Here is a 27844-nt window from a genome sequence, read left to right as displayed (position 1 = left end):
GGCGGGGGAAGCCAGGTTCAGCAGGAGTCAGCTGACTTACGGAAGTATTATGGGGGGAGCAAAAGAGCTAGATTCGGATCTGGAGGGGAGGAGGGGGCGGGGGGGGGGAGACGGACGACAATAGGGTTGCTGCTGCACTGGCCGAGGGGAAACAGAAAATGGAAGAGGTGGTGGGGGCGGGGGTTCCCTGTCTGGGGGACTGGGGGGTGCGGGGGGCACGGGACTGGCCTAAGATAGGGAGATGGCTAGTCGGCAGGGAAGCGGGGGGGGGGGTGGTAGTAGCCCCCCAATCCGGCTGATCACGTGGAATGTGGAGGCCTAAATGGGCCGGTTAAGAGGGCCCGAGTGTTCGCGCACTTAAAGGGACTGAAGGCAGACGTGGTCATGCTTCAGGAGACACATCTGAAGGTGGCAGACCAGGTCAGGATAAGGAAGGGATGGGTAGGACAGGTGTTCCATTCGGGGCTGGATGCGAAGAATAGAGGGGTGACGATACTGGTGGGGAAGCGGGTGTTGTTTGAGGCCAAGAACATAGTAGCGGACAATGGAGGCCGATACGTGATGGTGAGCGGTTGGTTGCAGGGGACGGGGGTGGTATTGGTAAATGTATACGTCCCGAATTGGGACGATGCTGGATTCATGAAACGGATGTTGGGGCGTATTCCGGACTTGGAGGTAGGAAGCTTGATAATGGGTGGGGATTTCAACACTGTGTTGGACCCAGCACTGGATCGCTCCAGATCTAGGACCGGAAAGAGGCCGGCTGTGGCCAAGGTGCTCAGGAGGTTTATGAATCAGATGGGGGGGGCCCATGTACACAAGGCCTACTCCGGATAGATTTTTTTGTTCTGGGCAGGGCATTGATCCCGAGAGTGGAGGGAACGGAGTATTCGGCCATAGCCATTTCAGACCACGCCCCGCACTGGGTGGAACTAGAGCTGGGGGAGGAGAGTGACCAACGCCCGCTGTGGTGGTTGGATGTGGGACTGCTGGTAGACGAGGAAGTGTGTGGGAGGGTGCGGAGGTGCATCTAAAGGTATCTGGAGGCCAACGACAACGGGGAGGTGCAGGTGGGAGTAGTATGGGAGGCGCTGAAGGCGGTGGTCAGGGGAGAGTTAATCTCCATCAGGGCTCATAGGGAGAAGAGAGAGGGCAGGGAAAGGGAGAGGTTAGTGGGGGAGATTTTAAGAGTGGACAGGAGATATGCAGAGGCCCCCGATGAGGGTCTACTCGGGGAGAGACGAAGTCTCCAGACGGAGTTCGACCTGTTGACCACAGGGAAGGCAGAAACACAGTGGAGGAAGGCACAGGGGGCGATGTATGAATATGGGGAGAAGGGGAGCCGGATGCTGGCACATCAGCTCCGTAAGAGGATGGCAGCGAGGGAAATAGGTGGAGTCAAGGATGGCAGGGGAACTACGGTGCGGACTGCGGTGAAAGTGAATGAGGCATTCAAGGCCTTTTACGAGGAGCTGTATAGGTCCCAGCCCCCAGGGGGAAAAGAGGGGATGCGGCGATTCTTGGACCAACTGAGGTTCCCGAGGGTGGAGGAGCAGGAGGTGGCTGGTTTGGGAGCGCCAATTGGGGTGGAGGAGCTGGTTAAATGACTGGGGAGCATGCAGGCAGGGAAGGCCCCGGGACCGGATGGGTTCCCGGTGGAGTTCTATAGGAAGTATGTAGACCTGTTAGCCCCGTTGCTGGTAAGGACCTTCAATGAGGCAAGGGAGGGGGGGACCCTGCCCCCGACAATGTCGGAGGCGACGATCTCTTCGATCCTGAAGCGGGATAAGGCCCCAATGCGATGCGGGTCGTATAGGCCGATCTCGCTCCTCAACGTAAATGCTAAGTTGCTGGCAAAAATGTTGGCTACGAGGATTGAAGACTGTGTCCCGGGGGTGATCCACGAGGACCAGACGGGATTTGTAAAGGGTAGGCAGCTAAATACCAATGTGCGAAGGCTCCTAAACGTGATAATGATGCCATCGGTGGATGGAGAGGCGGAGATAGTGGCAGCTATGGACGCGGAGAAGGCCTTTGACCGAGTAGAGTGGGAGTATCTCTGGGAAGTGTTGCGGAGGTTTGGGTTTGGAGAGTGGTTTATCAGTTGGGTTAAGCTCCTATATAGAGCCCCGGTGGCGAGTGTGGTTACGAATCGGCGGAGGTCGGACTATTTTCGGCTGTATCGAGGGACGAGGCAGGGGTGCCCCCTGTCTCTCTTCTCTCTCTCTCTCTCCCCCCCCCCCCCCCCCCCCCCCCAGCAATTGAACCTTTGGCCATGGCATTAAGGGAGTCTGGGAAATGGAGGGGGGTGGTTCGAGGGGGAAAGGAGCATCGAGTGTCGCTGTATGCAGACGACCTGTTGCTGTATGTGGCGGACCCAGTGGAGGGGATGGTGGAGGTCATGCAGATCCTAAGGGAGTTTGGGGACTTCTCGGGCTACAAGCTCAATGTAGGAAAGAGTGAGCTCTTTGTGGTGCATCCGGGGGATCAGGGAAGAGGGATAGACGACCTACCGTTGAGGAGGGCAGAAAGGAGCTTTCGATACTTGGGGATCCAGGTAGCTAGGAGCTGGGGGGCCCTGCACAAACTTAATTTGACGCGGCTGGTGGAGCAGATGGAGGAGGACTTTAAACGGTGGGACATGTTGCCACTCTCTCTAGCGGGCAGGGTACAGTCGGTTAAAATGGTGGTCCTCCCGAGGTTTCTTTTTGTATTCCAATGCCTTCCAATTGTGATCACCAAGGCCTTTTTTAAGAGGGTAGGCAGGAGCATTATGGGCTTTGTGTGGGCGAGTAAGACCCCGAGGGTAAGGAGGGGGTTCCTGGAGCGTAGTAGAGATAGAGGAGGGCTGGCGTTGCCGAATCTGGGTGGCTACTACTGTGCAGCCAACGTGGCGATGATCTGTAAGTGGGTGATGGAGGGAGAGGGGGTGGCATGGAAGAGGTTGGAGATGGCGTCCTGCAAAGGAATGAGCTTGGGGGCGCTGGTGACGGCACCGCTGCCGCTCTCGCTGACTAGGTACACCACGAGCCCGGTGGTGGTGGCAACGCTAAAGATCTGGGGGCAGTGGAGACGGTACAGGGGTGCGATGGGAGCCTCGGTGTGGTCCCCGGTCAGAGATAACCATCGGTTTGTCCCAGGAAGGATGGACGGGGGGTTTCATAGCTGGCATCGGGCAGGGATTAGAAGAATGGGGGGCCTGTTCATCGATGGGACGTTTGCGAGCTTAGGGGCGCCGGAGGAGAAGTTTGGGCTACCCCTGGGAAACACTTTCAGGTACATGCAAGTGAGGGCGTTTGTGAGGTGGCAGGTGAGTGAATTCCCGCTGCTCCCGGCACACGGGATTCAAGACAGGGTGATTTTGGGCATATAGGTCGGAGAGGGCAAGGTGTCGGCGATATACCAGGAGATGAAAGAAGAGGGGGAGGCTTTGGTAGAGGAGCTGAAGGGTAAATGGAAAGAGGAGCTGGGGGAGGAGATTGAGGAGGGTCTGTGGGCTGATGCCCTAAGTAGGGTTAATTCCTCTTCCTCGTGTGCCAGGCTTAGCCTGATACAATTTAAGGTTGTTCACAGAGCGCATATGACGGGGCGAGCATGAGTAGGTTCTTTGGGGTGGAGGACAGATGTGGGAGGTGCTCCGGAAGCCTGGCGAACCATGCCCATATGTTTTGGTCGTGCCCGGCACTGGATGGGTTCTGGAGGAGAGTTGCGAGAACTATATCTATGGTGGTGAAAGTCCAGGTCAAGCCAAGTTGGGGGCTAGCATTATTTGGAGTAGCGGACGAGCCGGGGGTGCAGGAGGCGAAAGAGGCCGGCATTCTGGCCTTTGCGTTCCTGGTAGCCCGGCGAAGGATCTTGTTAATGTGGAAAGAGGCGAAGCCCCCAGTGTGGCAGCCTGGATAAATGACATGGCAGGGTTTATCAAGTTGGAGAGGATAAAGTTTGCCTTGAGCGGTTCTGCGCAGGGGTTCTACAGGCGGTGGCAACCGTTCCTAGACTATCTCGCGGAGCGTTAGATGAAGTTCGGTCAGCAGCAGCAACCTGAGGGGGGTGGGGGGGGAAGAGGGAGGGATGGGGAAGGTTTTTTTTTCTGGGGGGGGGCATCTGAGCAAGAAAATACATGAATGATCCGGAAAACTGATATGTACGGGAGGAATCCAATTTACAAAGTTCTGTATCATATTGACTTGCCATGTTTATGTCTTGCTATGCAAGCTTTCTTTTCTTTTTGTTACGGCGGGGGGGGGGGGGGGGGGGGGGGGGGGGGGGGGGGGGATTGTTTGTATGGTTGAAAATTTTGTTAAATTCTTAATAAACATATTTAAAAAAAAAAAAAAAAAAGAATATTTCAAACTTGATTAGTTGTTGTGGGGAGTGGGATGGTGCCATGTTGAGGGTAGACAACCTGCTCTGGGTGCAAGGAAGGAAATGTTTTTTAAAAAATATTTAATGGCTCTGAATTGCCATTTGGGGTGTTGTACTGTGCAGTGGTTTTGACGGCGTATTTTTGTTCCTATAGGTGATGAAGGGGACAACTTCTATGTCATTGATCAAGGAGAGATGGATGTAAGTTTGCAGGTTGCCCAATGACTCGGCATAATACAGTAGATTTAAAAGAAAATCTGGGACTCCTGTTTCAAAATGGGCATACAGAAGTGCAACTATTGCATTGCTTTAGTGGGCCATCTTGCTTTCTGCTTGGTGCAAGATGGATTTCTTCATTTTGGAGATGGACTTGATAATGATATACAAGAAAAATAAAAGCTCTTGTAGTAATAAATCTGGTGTCAAATTAATCCGCTGTAAATTCATATCAAATTAGTGGTGAAACCTGTAAGCTGTTCGCTTGCAGTGTGTCAAAACACCACTGTGTTTGTGACCTTATGCTGTAGTCATATACAAATCCTGTACCGTTCCAGCTCAAGAAAGCATCAACTGCTGTGCTGCTCTGTCAGTTAAACATGAAAGATTGAACACTTATTTTCCCTTTCTTAAAAATCGATGCATAAATTCCAGTTGGTAAATAGACTGTTTCTGGCTGAATGAAATGTGCTAGATGTATGAAGCATGATATGCGCACAGTGACTCCTCCGTTTATAGAAAAAGTCAGGACTATGTTTTCAGGGAAGTTGCTATAAGTCACTAATGTCAGTTGATCACTAGTGTGATTTAAGTGGTAAGGCTATAGCCATTATGGAGATCTTTTACTGCAGGCAGCATCTTCAGCAACTATTAAGCTACTGGATTACCAGCGTTAGTCATGGAATTGGTTTCCCACTGATGTCTAAGAAAATCCAGTTCCAGCTCTAATAGAAATTACTATTGCCTGCCACTCCAGCTTTATATAAACTCAGGCTCAGTGTAACACTCACCAGTAAGCTGGTTGGATGTTCAGATTTTTAAAAATGTAATTCATCTCCCAAGCAGTAGAATTTATGAAATGACAAATTACTAATAATGGTGGTATTGCCAAGGTAGTGCTTCTAAAATATTTCCATATGCCCAATAGAATTTAACAAGTTAAATTTCAATGCCTCAATTGTGGTTTTTGTGAAGTTGAACTTCAGTGTTGACAGTTGAAACTAGTTTTGATTCAGATTGTTTGTCTTTTTGCTGTACCCCCTTGTTTTAGGTTTACGTCAACAATGAATGGGTGACCAGCATTGGGGAGGGTGGCAGTTTTGGAGAACTTGCACTGATTTATGGAACCCCAAGAGCAGCAACTGTCAGAGCAAAGACCAATGTGAAATTGTGGGGTATTGACCGAGACAGCTATAGGAGAATCTTGATGGTAAGGTTGATTAGTACATAAAGTTATACTACTTGGCTTACTGTAAGTTAACAGTTTTTGAATTTAATTACTTTTGGCTCTTCATTGTCTTTTTTAGTCAACACGTGCTTGTCACTGGAATTTGATAGTTGCCACAAAACTGAAAACAAATAGTATATTTGTAACTATTTCTGCCGTCCGTATATATGTCTGCATACATCCCAAATGAAAAATCATTGTTTTTTACAGCAGATATCCAGCATGGTGTCTGTGTTGGCATTTGGCTAGAGGAATCCAAAATGATCATATAATTATGCTGTCTCTCCGTGGTCCTGTATCTTCCTTGGCTTCAAATTCTAATCTACTTTCCCCTTTAAAAGATGCAATGGTTTTTGATTAACCAGTCCCATGGCACACATTGTAAATAAATGTCTTTGAGCCCTTCAGACTCTTTACTTTCGTGGCACCTTCGTATTTTCACATTCACATTATCAAAAACCTTTATTATTCTTGAACTCTGAAAAATTATAAAATAGTTATAATTTTCAGGTTTCAGTGATTGCTTCTGTCAAACTGGTAATGTCTGCCATGTGTCTCTCGCGCTTTCTCACTTCTCTTGACACCCCCACTCCCTTTTACTCACCATGGCATTTCTTCACAAATTATTTCTTGTATATATCTTCCCTTTCAAAGATTTTACGTTCACACCAAATTTCAGGTAGCCGTTTGTTGATTTAGTCCTGATCCCTGATGTGTTAGTTCAAACTGAGAAATGTACTATTCTATTGACTCTGTTGCTCCTCAGATGGGTGCTATTTATTATCCATTAGATTTCATGCAAGACAAGAGAGATATTCTGGCCCGTCACAAAATGGGGCAGGCAGACCTTTATTAAACTAGGTTAACCAGTAAGAACAGAAAGGCTTCCTTTTGGCTGAGTTGGGGGGAAAATCAAACCACTGGGATCTGGAATGACACTCGCTTCAAGATGTAAACGATACCTTTCTACTATACCAAAGATTGATGGAGAGGATTACTGATAGCTCATTATTTTACAAAATAATCAGACGATGGGGAGGTTTTAAACTCTGACGGAAAGATGATGAGGCAGAAGTGCTCATAACATTTAATAAGTACCTGGATAGGCACTTGAAGTGCTATAACCTACAAGGCTATGGACTAAGAACTAGAAAGTAGGGACAGGCTGGATAGCTTTCTTTCAGCTGGCACAGATATGAAGTGCTGAAAGGACTCCCATAAATTCCTATTTGTATTTATTTCCGATCTAAAAGATTTTAAATGGCTGTCCTAAACATCCGAATTAAGCTCTGTTCTAGAAATCATTGCTTTCATTTCAGGGAAATTAAGAAACTATAAAGTATAATCCAAATAGTAAATTGAAATTGGCAAGATAGTGCATTTTGATAACAAGAATAAGACCACTACATAGTGCTTGGATATGAAATGAAAATCGCTTATTGTCACAAGTAGGTTTCAATGAAGTTACTGTGAAAAGCCCCTAGTCGCCACATTCCGGCGCCTGTTCGGGGAGGCTGTTACGGGAATTGAACCGTGCTGCTGGCCTGCCTTGGTCTGCTTTCAAAGCCCGCGATTTAGCCCTGTGCTAAACAGCTAAACTGGCATACATATTTTACATTCCCCAATAGGACTGTGAGACACAATATTGTATAGAACAATGGTGGGCCTGAACACACTTCCAGCAACACCCGCCCTCCCCCAAATGGGATTAAATGTGCTCACCTTTTGGATGCGCCCCTGCATTCCGAGTTCCCCTTTGTTCAAGGGCCATCCAAGATGGTCGTTCTTGCCAGTCACTCCATGTGGCTGGCCCTTACAATCCTGGGTTTTCTTTTGTTTCAGGATCCACCAAGATGGCCACTCTTGGTGTCGCTGTTCTTGCTGCCACCGTGTGCGACTTTACCCCCCCTTCTGCCCTTTCTGCCAGGCAATCTCTTTCTGTCGGAAGCTGTGTCGCAGCCTCTCCTTTTCCCATACTTCCCTTCACTGGCTTGCTCTTGAGTGTGAAATACTATAAAACTGTTGTGAAATTATCACCTCCCCACCACCAACCCGCTCTTGTCTTGTGTGTGCAATATCACAGGTGATTGCCCAGTACATTCAAAGCGGACATGTGTTTGTCTTTTAAAATGCAGATATTCTTTAAGTACCTTTCCTATATGCTAGTTCTGTTAAAGAATTGAAATTTACAATATTTTACCTGAGCAAAATTGCTGGAAACCAACTGTTTAAAATGTTTACTTTTATAGGGAAGTACATTGCGAAAGAGGAAGATGTATGAAGAGTTTCTCAGTAAGGTCTCCATTTTAGGTAAGCAGAAAATGTATTCCTTGGTCTTCCTCCTTTATTTTTCTGTGCAAAAATTTGACCAACGCACAGTTGCTTTTGAAATAGTCAAGAAATCCCAAAGTGGTTCAAAACTAAAATTACCATTGAAGTGTAGCCACCTTCGCATTCTGGGCAAATGCGGCAACCAATTTGTACACAGCAGTGTCATACAGATAGGACTGAGATATATGATTAGTTAATTTGTTTTGATTGAATTCTTGGTTTGCACATGCAAGAGTTTATTTGAAAAAAATGCCATGGGATATTTTCCACCTACCTTAACAGACTACCAGGGATTTGGTTTAACATCTCATTTTGCTAGATTACTTGCCCTGCTACTTCTGTCATGGAACTGAACTGAATTTTAATTTATCCCCATTTTGGATCGTTCTGTCTCAAAATGAGCGTTGCTATCTAGAACTCTGACACGAGAACCAGTAACATTTGCCAGGGTGTATAGCCACATTCTAATAATTGGGCAAAGCAGCAAATTGAGCAAGACTGGGATTAATACTGTATTGCGGAGATAAAGATATCAGCATTTTGCCCAAGAGTTCTGTATGCAAATGTTATTTAAAAAAACACTAAAGCCTGTATGTTTGATTTATGATGATGAAAAAAGCTTTTACATTCATTTTGCTGAAAATGTAAAGGAAGGTCTTCCTTTTAGAATCTCTGGATAAGTGGGAGCGTTTGACTGTGGCTGATGCACTGGAGCCAGTGCAGTTTGAAGATGGGCAGAAGATTGTGGTGCAAGGAGAACCAGGCGATGAATTTTTCATTATTTTAGAGGTATGCAGTTAAAATATAGGAAATAACCCATTTAAGGATGGAATAGTGCATGAACTAGCTGTTTATTGTGCCAGACTATATTTGTGCATCATACATGTCTAGAAAATTATACATATTATAGTCGTCAATGGAATGTGACCAATGGCAAGGCCAGCATTTATTGCACATCCCTAGTTCCCTAGCTCAATGGTGAGCTGCCATCTTGAATTTCTGCAACCCATGTGGTGTAGGTACACCAACAACGCAGTAAGGTAAGAAGTTCCAGGATTTTTACTTTGCGATGATGGAAACAATGATATATTTCCAAGTCAGGATGATGTAAGGCTTGGCATAGAGTGGCTGCATAACAACCACAGGGTGTTGTTTATTATAGCTGTTTTGCATGTTCAACAAGGCAGGAAATAATTCTTTGGTAAAATAATTGATTAAAAATCTGGAGGAGATCTATCCCTTTAAGAATTCAGCATACAGACATGTTTTCCCAGAGTGTTTTTCTCTTGATCATCTATGACCTTCATTTTTTAAAATCATTAACTAGGATTTCTCAGCTCTAATATGATAAATGTTGCTCATCACAATTTTTGCTTCCTTTTACAAAGACCAATTGATTTAATAAAAAAAAAAAAGTAGTTTTCCTCTAGCACTGGTTTTGTTTTTGGTGCAGATTGTCTAAAGTTTGTCGGTAAACCTAGAGGAGGTTGAAATAATTAAAATTCCAATAATTCCAAATCTCAAAAGAATTGGAGAAGCACAGACATCTGAGGGTTTCAGCACTGGAGGAGGTTACAGAGCTGTGAAATGTTGTGGCCATTGAAGGATTGAAGACACTGATGAGAATTTTATAATGGAACTGGTTCAGCCTACGCGGGTGATGGGTGAACAACACTTAGTGCAAGCTAGGACATGGGCAAATTTTGGATGACCTCCAGTTTACATTGGATAGAACATGGGAGCCAGCCCAGGAGTGCATTGAAATAGTCATAAATGAGAATTTCAGCAATTGAACTGAGGCGCGGGTGGAAGCAGAGTTGTTTGTGATGGTTTAGCTTACTTCAGGATCAAATATGCCACCAAAGTTGATTCAGTTTAATATAGCTGCCGGAAAGGGGAATTGAGTAACTGGCTAGAAATGGGAGTTTCTGGTGTTCTTGTAGACTAGGGGTTTATTTTTTCTAGTGTTTAGTTAGAGGCAATGTCTCCCTAGCCTCTGGATGTTGGGATGTTTAATCTGGCAATTTAAAGATGGGTTCGTCGAGAGAGATGTTGGTGAAGGAGAGCCTGACGTTCTAGGACAAGGTCAAAAATTATGACGAATAGCTTAACTTTTGTCATTATCACGCCTGATGTCGTTTTTCACTTGATAAGAGCCCTTTCAGTACAGTGGCAGGGCAAACACCTGATTCCAGAAAAAGATATGGGGACAAATTTGGGAGATGACAACACGGTGCAAGGACTTTGCGGAGGAAAGCGATAGGGCGGTGGTTTACAAGGATTGCGGTTTCAAGGGTTGTTTTTTTGAGTAGAGCACTGATGATTGCAAATATGGCAGAGGGAGAACAATGCCAAAGGCATCATCTGAACTTTTACATTTCTAGTGACCAAATTCATCCTTCCAGTGTTTTATTTAGTTCTTTACTACTATTAGTATTGTTAAGAACAATAAATGTCTGGCTTCCGGTGGCGTCTGCGAGCGGACCGGAGCGGCCGCGTTCAGAAGAAGCTCCTGCATTTTTTTTTTTTTAAGAAATAAACCTCTCTGGGTTGGCCTTGCCTCCCTCGCCCTTTGCTAGCATCAAGGCTCCGTTTCACTGAGCGGGAGATTTGAAAAGGCGGGAGGGGAGATACTGGTCCCGTGGTGGGTTCGGCGGGGCGGCTGCACGTGGAGGAGGAGTGGGGATCGCGACTTTGTTCCCCAAGGAGCTCCTGAAAGCCGAAGGTCTCAAAGAGCGCGGAGAGGAAAGGAGAATTTTTTTCCTGTTTTTTTTCTCTCCTGAAAATTTGAAGGAAGCAGCGGGGGGCGGAGGCCAAGGCGGCAGACCCAAAGCGATGTAGGTGAGCTGTCCCACATCGGATAGCTCCCACCTAGAATGTGGTAAGAAGACTGAAGCCCGGTCCCAGGGAAATTCTGGAGGTATACAAAAAAAAAAAGAAGAGAAAGAAGTTTTAAAGAAATTTAAAATTGAAGAAGGAAGGAAGAGTGAGAAAAAGGAAAAATAATAACCATTAAAGGGTGTAAAAAGCAGCGTCGAGGAAGGGAGGAAACCCGGGCTCGCCGTTGAATGAGAAGACGAGCAAAAGTGCTGACAAGATGGTGGAGGCCGGACAGCATGGTGCGGTCGCTCTACTTACAGTGGAGATGGTGACCGAGGTGATGCCGGTGGAGCTAGAAAAGCAGTTTGCGAGGCACATGGAAGCTTTGAGGAAGGAGATGGCGGTCACATTGAAGTCATTGGTGGAGGAGGCAATCGCCCCGGTGAGAGTAGCTGTGGCAAAGACATCGGCCAAGGTGAGAGAGCTGGGCGAGAAGATAAAGGAAGTGGAGGAGGCCGTGTCGCAGCACAGCGACCAGCTCACCTCTATGGGGGACGAACTGCGGAGGGCAGTGGAGGTTAACCGAGGACTCCGAGCAACGCTTGAGGACTTGGAGAACCGCTTGAGGTGGCACAATCTAAGAATTGTGGGCTTGCCAACAGAGTACTTTGCTAAGAAGTTGGCGGAGCTGATGGGGGAGGGTGAGAACCCCTCTCAGTACGAACTGGACCGAGCTCATCGGTCGTTAAGGCCGAACCCCAAAGTGAATGAGCCGCCAAGAGCGGTGAAGGAGAAGGTGTTAAGCTCGGCGAAGCAGAAGCGCGAGGTGCAGTGGGATGGTGTCGGAGTTCGGATCCACCAGGACGTGACGGTGGAGTTGGCAAAAAGACGAGCGGCGTTTGGGCGAGTGAAGGTGGCACTGTACAAGAAGGGGGTGCGATTTGGTATGGTATACCTGGTGAAGCTGAGGGTGACGTATGGTGCCAAGACTTTTATTTCTAGACAGCGGAGGCGGCTGAGGCTTTCGTGAGGGCAGAAGGCTTGGGACAGACGTGAGGAGCAGAGCTGGAAGAGAGACTGTGGACTGTGATTGGGGAGCTGGAAAATGAATAAATGTTAACTTTCTTTTTACTGACGTGTATTGTAATTTACTTCTCTTCACATTGTTACAGAGTTCAAGTTGTTAGTTGGGTTGATTGGGATTCTGTGTTGTGACGGTTATATCTTAGTTTAGTGAATTGTATAGGTTGGATTGTTTTTGTTTCTTTCTCTGGGATTGGGTGGGAGAGGACGGTATAGCGTGGCGGGGAGAGCCACCCGCGCTAACTAACTAAAGTCGGCTAGTGAACTGAGGTGAGAGGAGGGTTGCGGACATTGGAGCCTGGTTGGCAGGTATCGATGGGCCTACGATGCGAGTGTGGGGTGGGGGGGAGGGATTGATGCTGGGAGATGTTTTATCTAGAGGAAATGTAGGGGGGGGTTTTGATAATAACGGATAGGGGTGTGTCAGGCTTATGGAGCAGGGCTTGGTGGTATGATGATGGTGGATAAGAGGGGTGGGGGGGGGGGTGGTGAGAGACTCCCAGTTAGGATAGTCACGTGGAACATGAGGGGGTTAGGAGGTCCGGTCAAGGGTGCTTGCACATCTTAAATGTTTGAAAGCAGATGTAGAAATGCTGCAGGAGACTCACTTGAGGGTGAAGGACCAGGTGAGACTTAAAAAGGGCTGGGTTAGTCAGATGTTTCACTCTGGACTTGACGAAAGGGCTCGAGGGGTAGCGGTAATGGTCAGCAAAAGAGTACGCTTCCAGATGTAGATGGTGGTGGCAGATCAGGGGGGTAGATATGTGATTGTGACAGGGTTGCTGGAGGGGAGGTTAGTGGCCCTGTTAAGTGTATATGGCCCCAATTGGGACGCTGTGGGATTCGCCAAGAAGGTTTTTGGGGCCATCCCCAACTTGGACAACCACAAACTGATAGTTTGGGGGGCGGGGGGGGGGGGGACTGGAACTTGGTGCAGGAGCCAAGGTTGGACAGATCACGGCCACGCTCACTGGTCCCATGGGGGGGGGCGAAGGCGTTAGCTGGGCTAATGGTAGAAATGGGGGCGGTGGACCCTTGGAGGTTTCTGCACCCGAGGGAGCGGGAGTACTCGTTTTTGTCAGCTGTCCATAAAGTATATTCGCGGATCGACTTTTTCGTGGTGGGGAAGGCTTTGTTGGCTGGGGTTAAGGGATCGGAATACTCAGCAATTGCAGTGTCAGATCATGCTCCGCATTGGGTGGATATGGTGCTGGAGAAGGGGGTAGCACAGAGGCCGGGGTGGAAGTTAGATGTGGGATTTTGGGGGACCAAGTGTTCTGTGACAAAATTGAAAAGGTAATTAAGGAATATGTAGGTTTCAACTGTACGGGTGAGGTGTAGAAGGCGGTCGTCTGGAAGGCTCTAAAGGCGGTGGTGAGGGGGAGGGGGGGGGGGGGGGGGGGGAGGTGATCTCAATTAAGGCCAGGGTGGACAAAGAGGAGAGGTTGGAGCGGCAGAGGGTAATTGATGAAATGTTGGAGGTAGATAGGAGTTATGCAGAGGATGGGGACCCAGCAAAACTGGAAAAGAGGAAGGAACTACAGGCGATCTTTGACCAACTATCTACCAGGAAGGTGGTGCGCCAACTGAGACGAACAAGGGGTGCAGTTTACGAGCATGGAGATAAGGCGGGGATGTTAGCAGGTCAGCTCCGGAGGGAAGCAGTGGCAAGGGAAATTTTGCAGGTGAGGGATAGGGCAGGGAGGTTGGTGGTGGCGCCGGATCTGATTAACAAGGTTTTTGAGGAATTTTGAGAGGTTGTACAGGTCAGAGCCACCCGGGGGAGATCGTGAGATGCAGGAATTTCTAGATGGGTTGGAGTACCCGAGGTTAGGGGAGGGGGACAGGGCTACGTGAGAAGGAGCGATAGTGGAGCAGGAGATAAAGGATGCGATTGGGAGGATGCAGTTGGGGAAGGTGGCGGGGCCGGATGGGTTTCCGGTGGAATATTATGAAAAATTCAAGGATAAGCTGGCACCCCTGATGGTGGGGATGTTTGAAGAGGCGAAGTTTGCCACAATCTTTGGGACAGGCATCGATTTCCCTGTTGCTAAAAAAAAATAAGGATCCGACGGAGTGTGGGTCGTATCGGCCCATATCGCTTCTGAATGTGGACGCAAAAGTATTGGCGAAGGTACTGGCGGGTAGGCTGGAGGAGTGCCTCCCGAAGGTGATAGGTGAAGATCAGACGGGGTTCGTGAAAGAGAGGCAGCTCTTTTCAAACATTAGAAGGGTATTGAACGTCGTTATGGCACCGGCAGAGGGAAAGGAAACAGGTGGCTGTAGCATTGGACGCTGAGAAGGCGTTCGACCGGGTAGAATGGGGGTACCTGATGGCAGTTCTGGAGCGGTTTGGGATTGGACCAAGATTTGTGTATTGGATAAAGCTACTATATAAGGCACCGAGGGTGAGTGTCCGCACAAACAACATCAGCTCGAGATACTTTTCTCTCCACCGTGGGACTGGACAGGGGTGTCCTATGTCCCCTCTGCTGTTTGCACTCGTGATTGAGCTGTTGGCCATCACATTAAGAAGTTCGGGAGTATGAAAAGGAATAGTGCGGGGTGTGGGGGTAGAGCATAGGGTGTCCTTATATGCCGATGACTTGCTGTTGTACGTGTCGGAACCGAGTGTGTCGATAGGGGGAATATTGGAGCTGCTTCGAGTGTTTGGGTCTTTCTCTGGATACAAGCTGAATCTAGACGAGTGAGTATTTTGTGGTATCTCGGCTGGGTGTGGGGGCAGGGGTCAGGGGCTGCCATTCCGTAGGGCAGAGACTCACTTTAGGTACCTGGGGGTGCATATATTGCCTTTGGGGGGGGGGGGGGGGTGGCATCGCAGGTACAGCATTTCTAGTTTGGTGGGGCGACTGAAAGCTGATTTGGCAAGGTGGGATGGTCTCCTCTGTCACTGGCAGGTTGGGTACAGGCGATTAAAATGAACGTGTTGCCACGATTTCTGTTTATTTTTCAATGCCTGCTGATTTTCTGCCAAAGGCTTTTTTCAGAGAGATTGAGGGAAGGATTATGTTGTTCATATGGGGAGGGAAGGTGGCCAGAGTTAGAAAGGTGCTACTACAGAGGGGAAGGCAGGCAGGGGGTTTGGGTCTTCCCAACCTGATGTATTACTACTGGGCGGCGAACGTGGAGAATGTGCGGAGCTGGGTAAGAGGGGTTGCTTCCCAGTAGGTCAGAATGGAGGAGAGTTTGTGCAGGGTGTCGGGGTTGAAAGCACCAGCAACAGCGCTGCTCCCGATAGCCCCGGGAAGGTACTCCGGGAGCCCGGTAATAATAGCTTCATTGAGAATTTGGAGGCAGTTTCGCCAACACTTCGGGTTGGAGCAGGGTAAAGGGAAATGCCGATTCAGGGGAACCACCGATTTGAGCCAGGGAGGTGGGATGGAAATTTTCGGAAATGTGGGGGGAGAAGGGGATTGAGACACTGAAGGATTTGTTTCTTGGGGGTCAGTTTGCAGGGTTGAAGGAGCTGGAAGTGAAGTATGGGCTGGAGCAGGGGGAAATGTTTAGATACATGCAGGTTTGAGATTTTGCCAGAAAGGAGATACAGAACTTCCCGGAGGAGCCGGCCTCCACATTGCTGGAGGAGGTGCTGACGACAGGGGGACTGGAGAAGGGGGCAGTGTCAGCGGTTTACGGAGCCAATCGGGGGCGCTAATCACGTTCATATGTTTTGGTCCTGTACAAAGCTAGAAGATTACTGGAAGGAGGTGTTTAGGGTAATTTCTAAAGTGGTGCATGTGAAACTGGACCCGGGCCCCCGGGAAGCTATATTTGGGGTGTGAGACCAGCCAGGGTTGGAAAGGGGTGCGGAAGCAGATGTTGTAGCCTTCGACTTGTTGATCGCCCGAAGGCGGATCCTGAGGGGGGGAGGGGGGTGGGGGTGAATGGTGGCCATGGGTGATTCCTGATTCTTTTTTGTCAGTTTGTGAACATGTGGGCACATGTTTTGGGTTTGGTGGGAGGATGGGATCGTTGTTATCGATATGGGCATTGACATATTTGTGACTGATTATTGTTTATTACTGATTGTTTATTGTTGGTGGGTGTAAATTTGGGAGAAAGTGCCAAAAAGGAGGAGAATAAAGAAATATTTTTTTTAAAAAAAAGAACAATAAATGTCTGATTATTTTCACTTGTCAGAGGTAACTCTCATTATCAAAACGTATATTGCGAGAGATATTTTGCACAATATTTCTCGTGGTTACTGTTCTTTCAGTTTACAAAATCAAAGTTTAGAATATTTAGGAATATGCAGGACCATTAGTAACATTAATGTTTCAAATGTACATTGTATTTAAATTTGTGTTGTAGGGTACAGCAGCTGTGTTACAGCGCAGGTCAGAAAACGAAGAGTTTGTGGAAGTTGGAAGACTGGGGCCATCTGATTATTTTGGTGAGTGTGCCATACCGTGGAAATCTTGGGGTTTAATACTGTAACTGTTTTAATGAATGAAATGTTTTAAAAAAAGTACCTGGGAAGTTAAATGATGGATTATTTAAAACCAAAATAATGTCTCCGTTGTACTGACCTTGGGAGGGAAAATATTGGCTGCAAAAAAGGGACAACTGAAGTGATGTAGTTTCACAAGATTGGCAGGTGAATTACATTGGAATTGAAATTGGAATCAAACTTGATAATTTGTCTCTAAAGCTTGCTGTTACCATTAAAACACGGTAAATTCATCTACTTAGTCATGAAGAGCACAAAGACTTGGTCCTGTATTTCAGGACTATAGCTGGATTTTAAACCTTAATTTTTTAAATGTTTCCTCAGGTGAAATTGCTCTTCTGATGAACCGTCCTCGCGCTGCAACTGTGGTAGCACGTGGCCCGTTGAAGTGTGTGAAACTGGACAGACCTCGGTTTGAACGTGTCTTGGGTCCCTGTTCCGACATACTCAAACGAAACATCCAGCAGTACAACAGCTTTGTATCGCTGTCTGTCTGAAATCCTCCATTGCTGCAACATCTGCCAGAGCGAACTGCCTCATTTCTGTCTAAAATGCCGCTTCCTGTGGCAAGACCACCACCAGTCCCACAGCTTCCTATCCATCCGAGAAAGCATTCCCTTTGTAGAATTCAGTGCCACATTTGCTTTGCGTCTTTCTCACACTGCACCAGCTTTCTACACAGTCAATACCGCTTTGGTTAAGATTTTGTTTTTTGCTTTGATGCTTGTATGTAGAACCTGTCCCATTGGTTCTTGTTTATAACCTTTGCTGTTTTAAATAAACAGTACGATTGATACCCAGATAATTAAGCTTTAATTTGGTTATATGAGCAAAGGAGTTTTGAACCCTTTAGCTTGCTCTGTTTCAAGCGATGTTGTAGTGCATTCATAAGTCTTTTATCCTGTGAATGTGTACTCGTGGAAACTCTTGGGTTCTAGGCTGGGCAACTTCAAGATTATTTTTGGGGCTGCTCAAACCCACATGTGGATTACTAGAGAATGTGTTTATTTTAACGTGGCTAGAATTGAAAACACTTAAATATAAACACACTCTGAAAATATAATTTCTATGTAGATTTGAGGGGAAAGCACCCAAATTGACTTGTTCGACTTTTCATCGCATACATTTTAGTTTTGAGATAAATGTTACATTTTAACTTTTTGGGAAACCATTTGAAAAGTATTTAAAATTGAATTTTCTTTTATGTAGTTTTAGGTCTTGCTTAATGAGGACCCTATCGGCCTGTGTGGTTTTGCCAAATTTATTCATATGACTCCATTTGCACATTAAGTTACATTCAGACCTTTTTACAAATAATCCAAAAGCCCGTTTTAATTTTTTTGTCAGGAATTTCTGACTTGTGTTTGATAGTCTCCCAATTAATTATCAAAGCTTACCTGCTTATCTTTGTGCAGTGGTTGTGGCAGCCAAATCTTTGCTTGACAAAAGGTTAGTGTATACTTATATTGATTCATGTACAGTTCCAATTGGTTTGTTTGGATATAAATAAAACAACAAAATTGCAGCACCACTAGGTCTCATGCAGTTATGCATTGGTTAATGGAGTTTAGTTAAAGGGCCAAACTTGTTATTTTGGCAACCAGAAATCCTTTTGTTGAACAGGCCATATTTTGATGGGCACAGGCTTCTGTAATAGTAGAGGTTTTGTACAGATGCCCATTCTTGCATGATTTCTGCAATGTCAGGTTCTGAGCCTGAATCAAAGCATGCTTTTATGAACAGAGAATTAGTGGAGCCCTTTTTCATTAGCTTCTCTTCCTGACATAACAGCATCTGAATTCCAGTAGCCTTGGGTGTATTTGACTTGCAGCCAGAAGTTACTGATGTTAATCTCTGAACTGTGTTGCTTGAGTTTGGCTTTCTTGGGTGTGTTTTGTTGATTGTGGTGGAGCACTGCATGGAGGTGTAGTGTACTATTCCATCTCCAGCAACAGGGAAATTAAAATAGCCTTGCTACACCTGAACTATGCTTCCTGCTCTACAGTGGTTGGAATAAGCTGTAGAAACTTCTGGAACCTAAATTGAGATGGATATACAGTGTTGAATTCTGTAGGGACGGACTAACAGAGCTAGCTATATTGGTCTGCTCTGTGCAGGGAAAAAATATAACACATTCATTTGAAAGGCTTATTTTATCTTTTCTGACACAAGTAAAAGTAAATTTGGATTTCACAGATCAGATTTAATTTGTGATATGACAATTATTGTCCTTTCTTGGAGTAGGACAGCAAACACTGTCCATGTCAATTGTTGCTATATTCTAGACAAAGGTAATTTGAAATATCAACCTCGGCCAGTTCCAATCACATAATGAAAAGGTTAGAAATATGATTATTCTTTTGTAGGTGTGGGTATTATATTGCCACACTATCTGATTTTAACAAATGACTGGAGTACAACCATTTTGGTAAAGTAACCCTGCTCTTGACCATGAGAACCAGTTAGCGCAGACTAGATAATCTGTGGATTCACTCCCTAATTTTACATATTATTGGCTTTCAGTTTGGTGCTGAGACAGAGCCAGTGAAAGGGTTGCAAAATGAAACTTTATGTATTAACCAGATATAACTTCATTCCAAGGGCAAAAAAAGCTAACATTCCTTTTAGTAACAAACCAGTACCATCATCACAGGTACTGGTACAGGCACTGTGTGCACCTGTACTTGACCAGCACTGGCAGCACAAGGTTGGGCAATGGCATCCCTAATTCCTTTGCAGTCCTGACCCAGTTTATAAATTATCCATTGCTTCCTGGTTCTTACTAATAGCACTGGACATGATTAAGTATTAATAACTGCCCTGTGCTAAACTCGGGTGGTACAACATGAAATCTGTTTAAATGAAGATTAATGGCTGAATTTAAGTTGGTGCAGTGCTTAGTACCGATGTTATTTTGTGTTTAATCATAGTTGCACTTCCTTGCAGCTCGCAGTAGCTGGCGCTGTTGTTCCATTATTGGCATACAACTGAGCTCAGCTGATATTGCACAAATGTACACCCAGACACACTAGTAAAAGGCAGAAACCAAAAACTGGATGTTTGATCCTGAACTAGCCGATGCATTAGCATTCTGAAATGTACCACAACAGCTTTTTAGTGAGGCATGACCTGCATTTTTTTTTTTTTTTTTTTTTTGAGGCTTTCAAGAAAGCACGAAACCCATTTGCTGAGTCTTAATGATATTTCAGTATTTCACAGCTTTCTATTACATGTGCACTTATTTCACATACATTTTACAAATTCCACACAACTGTAATTAGGTCAAATTATATCCATTACTCTATATAGAATGACTTAGACTAGAATAATTGCTTGGATTGTACAGCGAGCTAAAACTAAAGCTTGGCGATTTGGGTTCGACATAGGCTGTTTGTAGATTTTGCTCTGCAACTATTGCATTTCCATTGAGAATTCAGCCAGGTTTATTATGGCAAATATTGCTATAAGTGAGTTAACTGAAAAGTTACAAAATCACTGACTATCTCTGTATGATGTCCACAGTGCGAATGATTAGATGTAACTTGCATGTTACCATCAGTTTGTTAGTGCATTTCCCTTAAGATGCTGTTCAGGATGAAGAAAATACTTGTAGAAACATCTGTGGAGAAAGACTAGTTATGTGTTGAGGGCATGCTGACTTTCATTTGAGTAGTTGGCATTTGCCAATATTACGTTGTATTGAGTAGTAGAGGCATGACTAAAGATTTGATTTTTGTTTGAGATCCAAGTAATGTCTCCAGTAATCATAGTATGGCAATCATGGAATTGCATCTATTGACCTTTTTCTTAAAGTCTAATCTACAGAATTCTATTAAGAGTAGCCTTTAATGCCTGATGTTGAATTGGAATTTACTTCCTAATGAGAGGTTTCATTAATTCAAACTCTCTTGGAAATCAAGAGTCGAGAGCAAGGTTGAGATGTGTTGGCTTAATTTATTTAAATACTCCTGGTATGGACAAAATTAAGTCAGCTGCTGCTTATGGGCGGTGTCCTCGCTAGTTAGACCAGTATTTTACACAGGTGAAATCTGGTGCTTTATATTACATTTTTCTGTTATCGTAATAATTGGACAAATTAGGTGAATGTCATTCCAGAATAGAGTTTACCAGTACCATAGATTACCAGTAAGAGTGAGATTAATGCACTATTCCAGTAATTTTGAAACCATTCTCCAATAATAATCTCCAACTGTGACAACCCTGGCACCTAGCACATTAGCTTTTGGCTTGCTGCACATTCTTAAGGTTTTTATTTACCTAAATGATTTTATTATAAAGCAGCTGAGTTTATTGAATAATCTGATGCATTTGAAGCTTTAACTATTGTGTGCAATCAGAACTGTACGTACAAACGACCACGGTTTGATGTAGTTTGCCATAGCTATCTTATATGGGGATTACACGTCCTCAGCTAGTTTACCTACAAAACAAATTTGCAAAGTGAAAATACGGCGTGATAATATGTAGATTATCCAAGGACCATTTTTTGTATTGTTCCCAATGACTGTATAAGATCAGATTTACTGTATGTGCTAAAATAATCCTTTTGTTATAGAGTGTCCTAATGACAGGTCAAGCAATAAAAGTTAATTCTTAAAAAGAAAACTGTTTTCTTTATTTATTAATTTTGAACTGATGAAGCAGGTGCACAGCTAAATTTCTGATGCTGCTGGTTATAAAAATGTTGCAGTAAGATCTCTTTATATCTTACTTGGATAAACTAATGTTAAAAAGTCAAAAGGTAAATGTTGAGCATTGTAAGAACTTTATAATGGAACAAAAAAAACTTATCAAGTTTTGCCAAATATAAAGTTCCCTGCCCTGCCTGACTTTAACTTGTGTTGTTTTAATTTGTTTGTAACTATACTGTGACTTGGTTTCAACCATTTATTTAACTTGGCTTGAAAAATACATGCCTAGAATTCTATATTTTGTCAAAATCTGATATGTAGCCATGCCCCATCTATTGTATTTTCTTTTCTTGTGTGCTGCATTCCTCTAGAATGCAGCACAAGAAAATCACCAAGTTTGGAGTAATCCTTAGTTCTGTGTCACAAGGCAAAAATAGGATGATTTGGATTTGATGTACTGAAAGTTGAAACAAAAGTTTTTTTGTATTATTCCGGTGAACTTCCTGAATAGCTATACAACCTTGATAGTGGCAGTGCTACAAAGGCTGAGAACAAAACTACGGTGTGATTTGTTCCCGTAGACAGTTATGCCGCTTCTGGCTTGCAGACTTCTCTTCACTCCATTCTTGGGTTTAATATCAACGTTGGCAAGTGAACAGCAATCGTGCTCAAGGCAGTCATAGCTGACATTTGTCACAGCAATGGACATCCAATAAAAGAGCTGTTCCTCCCGGGCAGTACCCCAATACATTCACAGTGTGCACTCGTCAAAATGATCCATTCTGGATTTTATCAGCTTCTTCCAGGTTGGGTAGATGTAGAAAATTGAGCACAGTCAAAATCACCTACAATGTATTTAAATTGATCAGTCTACATTCGATAATAAGTACTTCTGTTTTTCTTGTCCCACTTTTGTCTCTGTTTCCACTATATTCTCCTTTATCCACATTAATAATAACTTGTGAAGCCCTTTGTACTATAATTGTAATCGCAACCCTCCCACCAATGCTGGTGCTGTAAATCTTTTAATTAACTACTGTGAAGTAATCTCCCTCCAACCAACTATTATCATATTTTCTTTTCAACTAGAATATAAATTCAAAGGGTAATCTAGAAATGCACTGTTTTGTTATCTCTTGTCCTGTAACACCACTTCATCTGAAGTTTACAAATGGCTTGAACATTCTGAGTGAGATAGCATGGAACATAGATTATATTCCATAAAATTGATAAGGGGCACGATTTAACCACCGCGTTCTGCCTAGCGTGGATCTAGGCGTGCTGGTTAAATAGCAGGAAAGGCCAAAATCGGCTGATGCAAATCAATTTGCTATCTATCCTGATTGTGAGTTCCGGATCATGCCCAAATATGGCAAGCATATAATTGACTCATTTGCATTAATGTCTAACTCAGTAGCGAGATTGAAGTTGAATATAACAACGTCCTGGGAATTAACTGGCTCTCCAGCAAGAAATCACGCGGACGTCATTTGGTACTCCTTTTAAAAATGTGAAGTTGGCGCAATGTCTGCTGAGATGAGTAGCCGTTTCCATTTTCTGGCAGGCAGCTCAAGTGTACTGGAGCTGCTTCCTACAGCTGCTGCCTATCTGTCATACCAAAAACCTCCAGACAGAGTCTTGGTCTGTGCTGTAGGTCACTTTAACTCCCTTTGACTGTGAGCAGCCTCGAGCTTCATTGCTGAAAAGTATTGCTAATGAGTAATTGACCTTAGTTGTGAGAGCAGTTCACAGCTGCAGGTTGTTTGCTGCTTGCTCCTGCTGGTGGCTGCAGGTGCCCAGAGGCTGCTGTTGCTGTTTTCTTCCTTTCCTGTAGCCGGAAAAAGGACAAATTTTTTCTAAGATGTCTGGGTCCTGGAACACTGGGTTCAAGGGGACGTATGGATCCATCAGGCCATCCGCTTTGAGGCAAGATGCTGTGGGACCTAGTGCGCAAAATCGATCCAAATGGGCCACCTGATGCTGTTGAAGAAATGCTTTCACAGATTGCTGATGCTTTTATTGCTGGTGTGGTGAGTGCTGCATGTAACTGGCACGTCACCGCGGGTTAAACAAGCTGGAAGTCAAGGATGTTCAACTGCACCTTGGAATATGTGGACACCAGGATTTGGTTCCAATGAGATTGGGCCATGTGGGAGGGCCTGCACAGCTGCGGTTCCTGGATGGAGAATGGCCTGATATGTGGAACAAGTAACACATTGGGCAGGTTATTTCCACAACCATGTTCTGGACAGGATAACACATTCTCAGGCTTATCCTCCGTTTCTGATGAGGAACCTGTGAGAAGTGATTCCGTGTATTTGGATTTTTTTTTGTGAAAATTAGCTGATTTTTGCATTGGAACCAATTTGGAACTGACATTTCCTGTTGTTTAATGGTTAGTGTGATATGTGGAATGTTATGGAGTTGATTTTCAAATCTTTGTTTGCTGCTGGCTGCTGTTCGCAGCTGCAAATGCCTGGAGGTTGCTGTTGCTGTTACCTTCTCTTTCTGTAGCCTGCAGTAAGGAAAGGGAGGATGAAAGATGACCTGCCTAGGCTGGGGAAGGAGAACATTTTCTCTCCAAGCGTGCTCTGGATCAGTGTGATTTTCCACTGCTGAGGAGTCTGTTGCTGGGATCTGCAAGAAGGGGAGAGAGAGAGGCAGATTGATCTGAATGAGTGGTGTTTGCTGCTTGTGGCAGCTTGCAGCTGTCTTGAGGTTGCGAGTTTGTTTGCTGCCATCCTTTTGGTTTTGTGAAAAGAAAAGGGGGGGATGGTATGATGACCTGCCAATGCTAGGGAAGGAAAAGTGGCATTCTTTCTCTTCTGGGTGTGCTTCGCTGCGAGCTGCAGGAGGGAGAGAGGCAGATAGAGCCGAATGAGCAATGTGATGAAGGTGTTGAAGACATGCTTCTGCAAATTGCTAATGATTTTATTTTAAGTGTAGAGACTAACATCACCGGGAGTCAGATACTAGGCGTCAAGGCTGTTTTACTGCACCTTGAACGCCAGTGGAACATTTGGATACCGAGCTTCAGTTCCGATGAAATTAGGCCGTATATGAAGGCTTGTACAATAGAGGCTCATGGACAGAGACTAATATGTAAAACGATTGAATGGCAAGGAGCATCCATTTTGTTGAGCACCTGCGAGGGGCGATGATGGATTTTATTTTTTTATAAATGAACTGTTGTAGTTTTATGTTTGTACTGATCTCCTGTAGCAGAAAGATAGTTGTGTGTATGTATGTCACGGAACCTTTTCCATGTTGATTAATGGTTAGTGTGATATATGGACTGTTCAGTAATTGGTTTTCATCTCTTTAATAAATGTACTGCTGACCGATTAATCAGCGAAATAGTCTCAAGTGGTGCTGTCGGTTGTGTTTGCTGCTTGTGGCTGCAAATGCCTGGAAGCTGGTGTTGTTTCTTCCTTTTCCTGTAGGCTGGAGTAAGGAAAAGGAGGATGGGAAGATTACCTGTTGCATGGGCTGGAGAAGGGGAGCTCTTTCTGTCTTCTGGCATGCTCAGTGCCAGTGCAACTTTCCATTGCTGAGGCGTCTACTGCTGAGAGCTGCAAGAGGGGGAGAGAGGCAGATTGATTCAAGTGAGCTGTGTTTGCTGCTTGCAACTGTCTAGAGGTTGTTTGTTTGCTGCCACCCCTTTGCTTTTGTGGCCTAGAGTAAGGAAAGGGAGGATGGCTGGGCCGAAAAGGGGAAGGGAAGCTCTTACTCTCTTCTGATGTGCCCTGAATGGTTGTTGCAGGTGCCGGGGTTTAGATATTTCAGTAAGCTCAGGGAAGGTGGTAAAAGAGGGGGAGGGGTGGCATTGTTAGTCAAGGATAGTATTAAAGTGGCAGAAAGGACGTTTGATGAGGACTCTTCTACTGCGGTAGTATGGGCTGAGGTTAGAAACAGGAAAGGGGTGGTCCCCCTGTTTGGAACTTTTCGGAGGCCTATAGAAAACCCCTGAGATGTAGGGGAAAGGATTGCAAACATGATTCTGGATAGGAGTGAAAGCAACAGGGTTATGGGGGACTTTAACTTTCCAAATATTGACTGGAAACGCTATAGTTCGAGTACTTAAGATGGGTCCGTTTTTGTCCAATGTGTGCAGGAGGGTTTCCTGACACAGTATGTAGGTAGGCCAATGAGTGGCGAGGCCATATTGGATTTGGTACTGGGTAATGAACCAAGACAGGAAAGGGATAGGTATATACCGCAGGGCAAGAGTTATATCTGGGGGAAAGGCAATTATGATGCGATGAGACAAGACTTGGGATGCATCGGATGGAGAGGAAAACTGCAGGGGATGGGCACAATGGAAATGTGGAGCTTGTTCAAGGAACAGCTACTGTGTGTCCTTGATAAGTATGTACCTGTCAGGCAGGGAGGAAGTGGTCGAGCAAGGGAACAGTGGTTTACTAAAGCAGTCGAAACACTTGTCAAGAGGAAGAAGGAGGCTTATGTAAAGATGAGACATGAAGGTTCAGTTAGGGCGCTCGACAGTTACAAGTTAGCTAGGAAGGACCTAAAGAGAGAGCTAAGAAGAGCCAGAAGGGGATATGAGAAGTCTTTGGCAGGTAGGATCAAGGATAACCCTCTAAAGCTTTCTATAGATATGTCAGGAATAAAAGAATGACTAGGGTAAGAGTAGGGCCAGTCAAGGACAGTAGTGGAAAGTTGTGCGTGGAGTCCGAGGAGATAGGAGAGGCGCTAAATCAATATTTTTCGACAGTATTAACACAGGAAAAAGACAATGTTGTCGAGGAGAATACTGAGATTCAGGCTACTAGACTAGAAGGGCTTGAGGTTGATAAGGAGGAGGTGTTAGCAATTCTGGAAAGTGTGAAAATAGATAAGTCACCTGGGCCGGATGGGATTTATCCTAGGATTCTCTGGGAAGCTAGGGAGGAGATTGCTGAGCCTTTGGCCTTGATCTTTAAGTCATCTTTGTCTACAGGAACAGTGCCAGAAGACTGGAGGGACAGCACATGTCCCCTTGCTCAAGAAGGGGAGTAGAGACAACCCCGGTAACTATAGACCAGTGAGCCTTACTTCTGTTGTGGGCAAAGTCTTGGAAAGGTTTATAAGAGATAGGATGTATAATCGTCTGGAAAGGAATAATTTGATTAGAGATAGTCAACGTGGTTTTGTGAAGGGTAGGTCGTGTCTCACAAACCTTATTGAATTCTTTGAGATGGTGACCAAACAGGTGGATGAGGGTAAAGCAGTTGATGTGGTGTATATGGATTTCAGTAAAGCGTTTGATAAGGTTCCCCATGGTAGGCTACTGCAGAAAAGACGGAGGCATGGGAGTCAGGGTGATTTAGCAGTTTGGATCAGAAATTGGCTAGCTGGAAGAAGACAAAGGGTGGTGGTTGATGGGAAATGTTCAGACTGGAGTCCAGTTACTAGTGGTGTACCACAATGATCTGTTTTGGGGCCACTGCTGTTTGTCATTTTTATGGAGGGTGTAGAAGGATGGGTGAGTAAATTTGCAGATGACACTAAAGTCGGTGGAGTTGTGGACAGTGCAGAAGGATGTTACAAGTTACAGAGGGACATAGATAGGCTGCAGCGCTGAGCTGAGAGGTGGCAAATGGAGTTTAATGCAGAAAAGTGAGGTGATTCATTTTGGAAGGAATAACAGGAAGACCAGAGTACTGGGCCAATGGTAAGATTCTTGGCAGTGTGGATGAGCAGAGAGATCTCGGTGTCCATGTACATAGATCCCTGAAAGTTGCCACCCAGGTTGAGAGGGTTGTTAAGAAGGCATACTGTGTGTTAGCTTTTATTGGTAGAGGGATTGAGTTTCGGAGCCATGAGGTCATGTTGCAGCTGTACAAAACTCTGGTGCGGCCGCATTTGGAGTATTGCGTGCAATTCTGATCGCCACATTATAGGAAGGATGTGGAAGCATTGGAAAAGGGTGCAGAGGAGATTTACCAGAATGTTGCCTGGTATGGATGGAAGATCTTATGAGGAAAGGCTGAGGGACTTGAGGCTGTTTTCGTTAGAGAGAAGAAGGTTAAGAGGTGACTTAATTGAGGCATACAAGATGATCAGAGGATTAGGTAGGGTGGACAGTGAGAGCCTTTTTCCTCGGATGGTGATGTCTAGCACGAGGGGACATAGCTTTAAATTGAGGGGAGATAGATATAGGACAGATGTCAGAGGTAGGTTCTTTACTCAGAGAGTAGTAAGGGCGTGGAATGCCCTGCCTGCAACAGTAGTGGACTCGCCAACACTAAGGGCATTCAAATGGTCATTGGAAAGACATATGGACGATAAGGGAATAGTGTAGACGGGCTTAGAGTGGTTTCACTGGTCGGCGCAACATCGAGGGCCGAAGGGCCTGTACTGCGCTGTAATGTTCTATGAGTCGGTGCGATTTTCCACTGTTTGGGAGTCTATTGGGAGTTGCAGGAGGGAGAGAGAGAATTGATCTGAATGAGCAACCTGGTGAAGGTGTTGAAGAAATGCTTTTGTAGATTGCTGGTGATTTTATTGAGAGTGGTGAGTGATGTATGTTGACTAACACGTCGCTGGTAGTCAAACACGCTGGATGTCGAGGCTGTTTTACTGCACCTTAAATGGCAGTGGATCATGTGGCTACCGAGCTTCGGTTCTGATGAAATCAGGTCGTATAAGGCCCGTATAAGAAAGCTGGTATAGTGG

The 27844-nt window shown here is 45.3% G+C and overlaps 1 protein-coding gene across 1 annotated transcript in view; it reads left to right on the top strand.

Annotated features, from left to right (window-relative positions):
* LOC140395554 (cAMP-dependent protein kinase type I-alpha regulatory subunit) overlaps window positions 1-21140 on the top strand; it is a 55946-nt gene extending 34806 nt beyond the window's left edge. Inside the window, exons 5-10 of the mRNA XM_072483481.1 lie at window positions 4520-4566; window positions 5633-5791; window positions 8059-8119; window positions 8808-8929; window positions 16376-16457; window positions 16839-21140. Coding sequence (XP_072339582.1) covers window positions 4520-4566; window positions 5633-5791; window positions 8059-8119; window positions 8808-8929; window positions 16376-16457; window positions 16839-17011 — 644 coding nt within the window. The 3' untranslated portion in view covers window positions 17012-21140. The remainder of the gene's footprint in view (window positions 1-4519; window positions 4567-5632; window positions 5792-8058; window positions 8120-8807; window positions 8930-16375; window positions 16458-16838) is intronic.
* The last annotated feature ends 6704 nt before the right edge of the window (window positions 21141-27844 follow it).

Source organism: Scyliorhinus torazame, chromosome 18 (genome assembly GCF_047496885.1).
Source record: "Scyliorhinus torazame isolate Kashiwa2021f chromosome 18, sScyTor2.1, whole genome shotgun sequence".
NCBI classification, from domain to species: Eukaryota; Metazoa; Chordata; class Chondrichthyes; order Carcharhiniformes; family Scyliorhinidae; genus Scyliorhinus; species Scyliorhinus torazame.
Note: the sequence above shows the minus strand (reverse complement) of the source record. Positions and strands in the feature narration are given on the sequence as shown.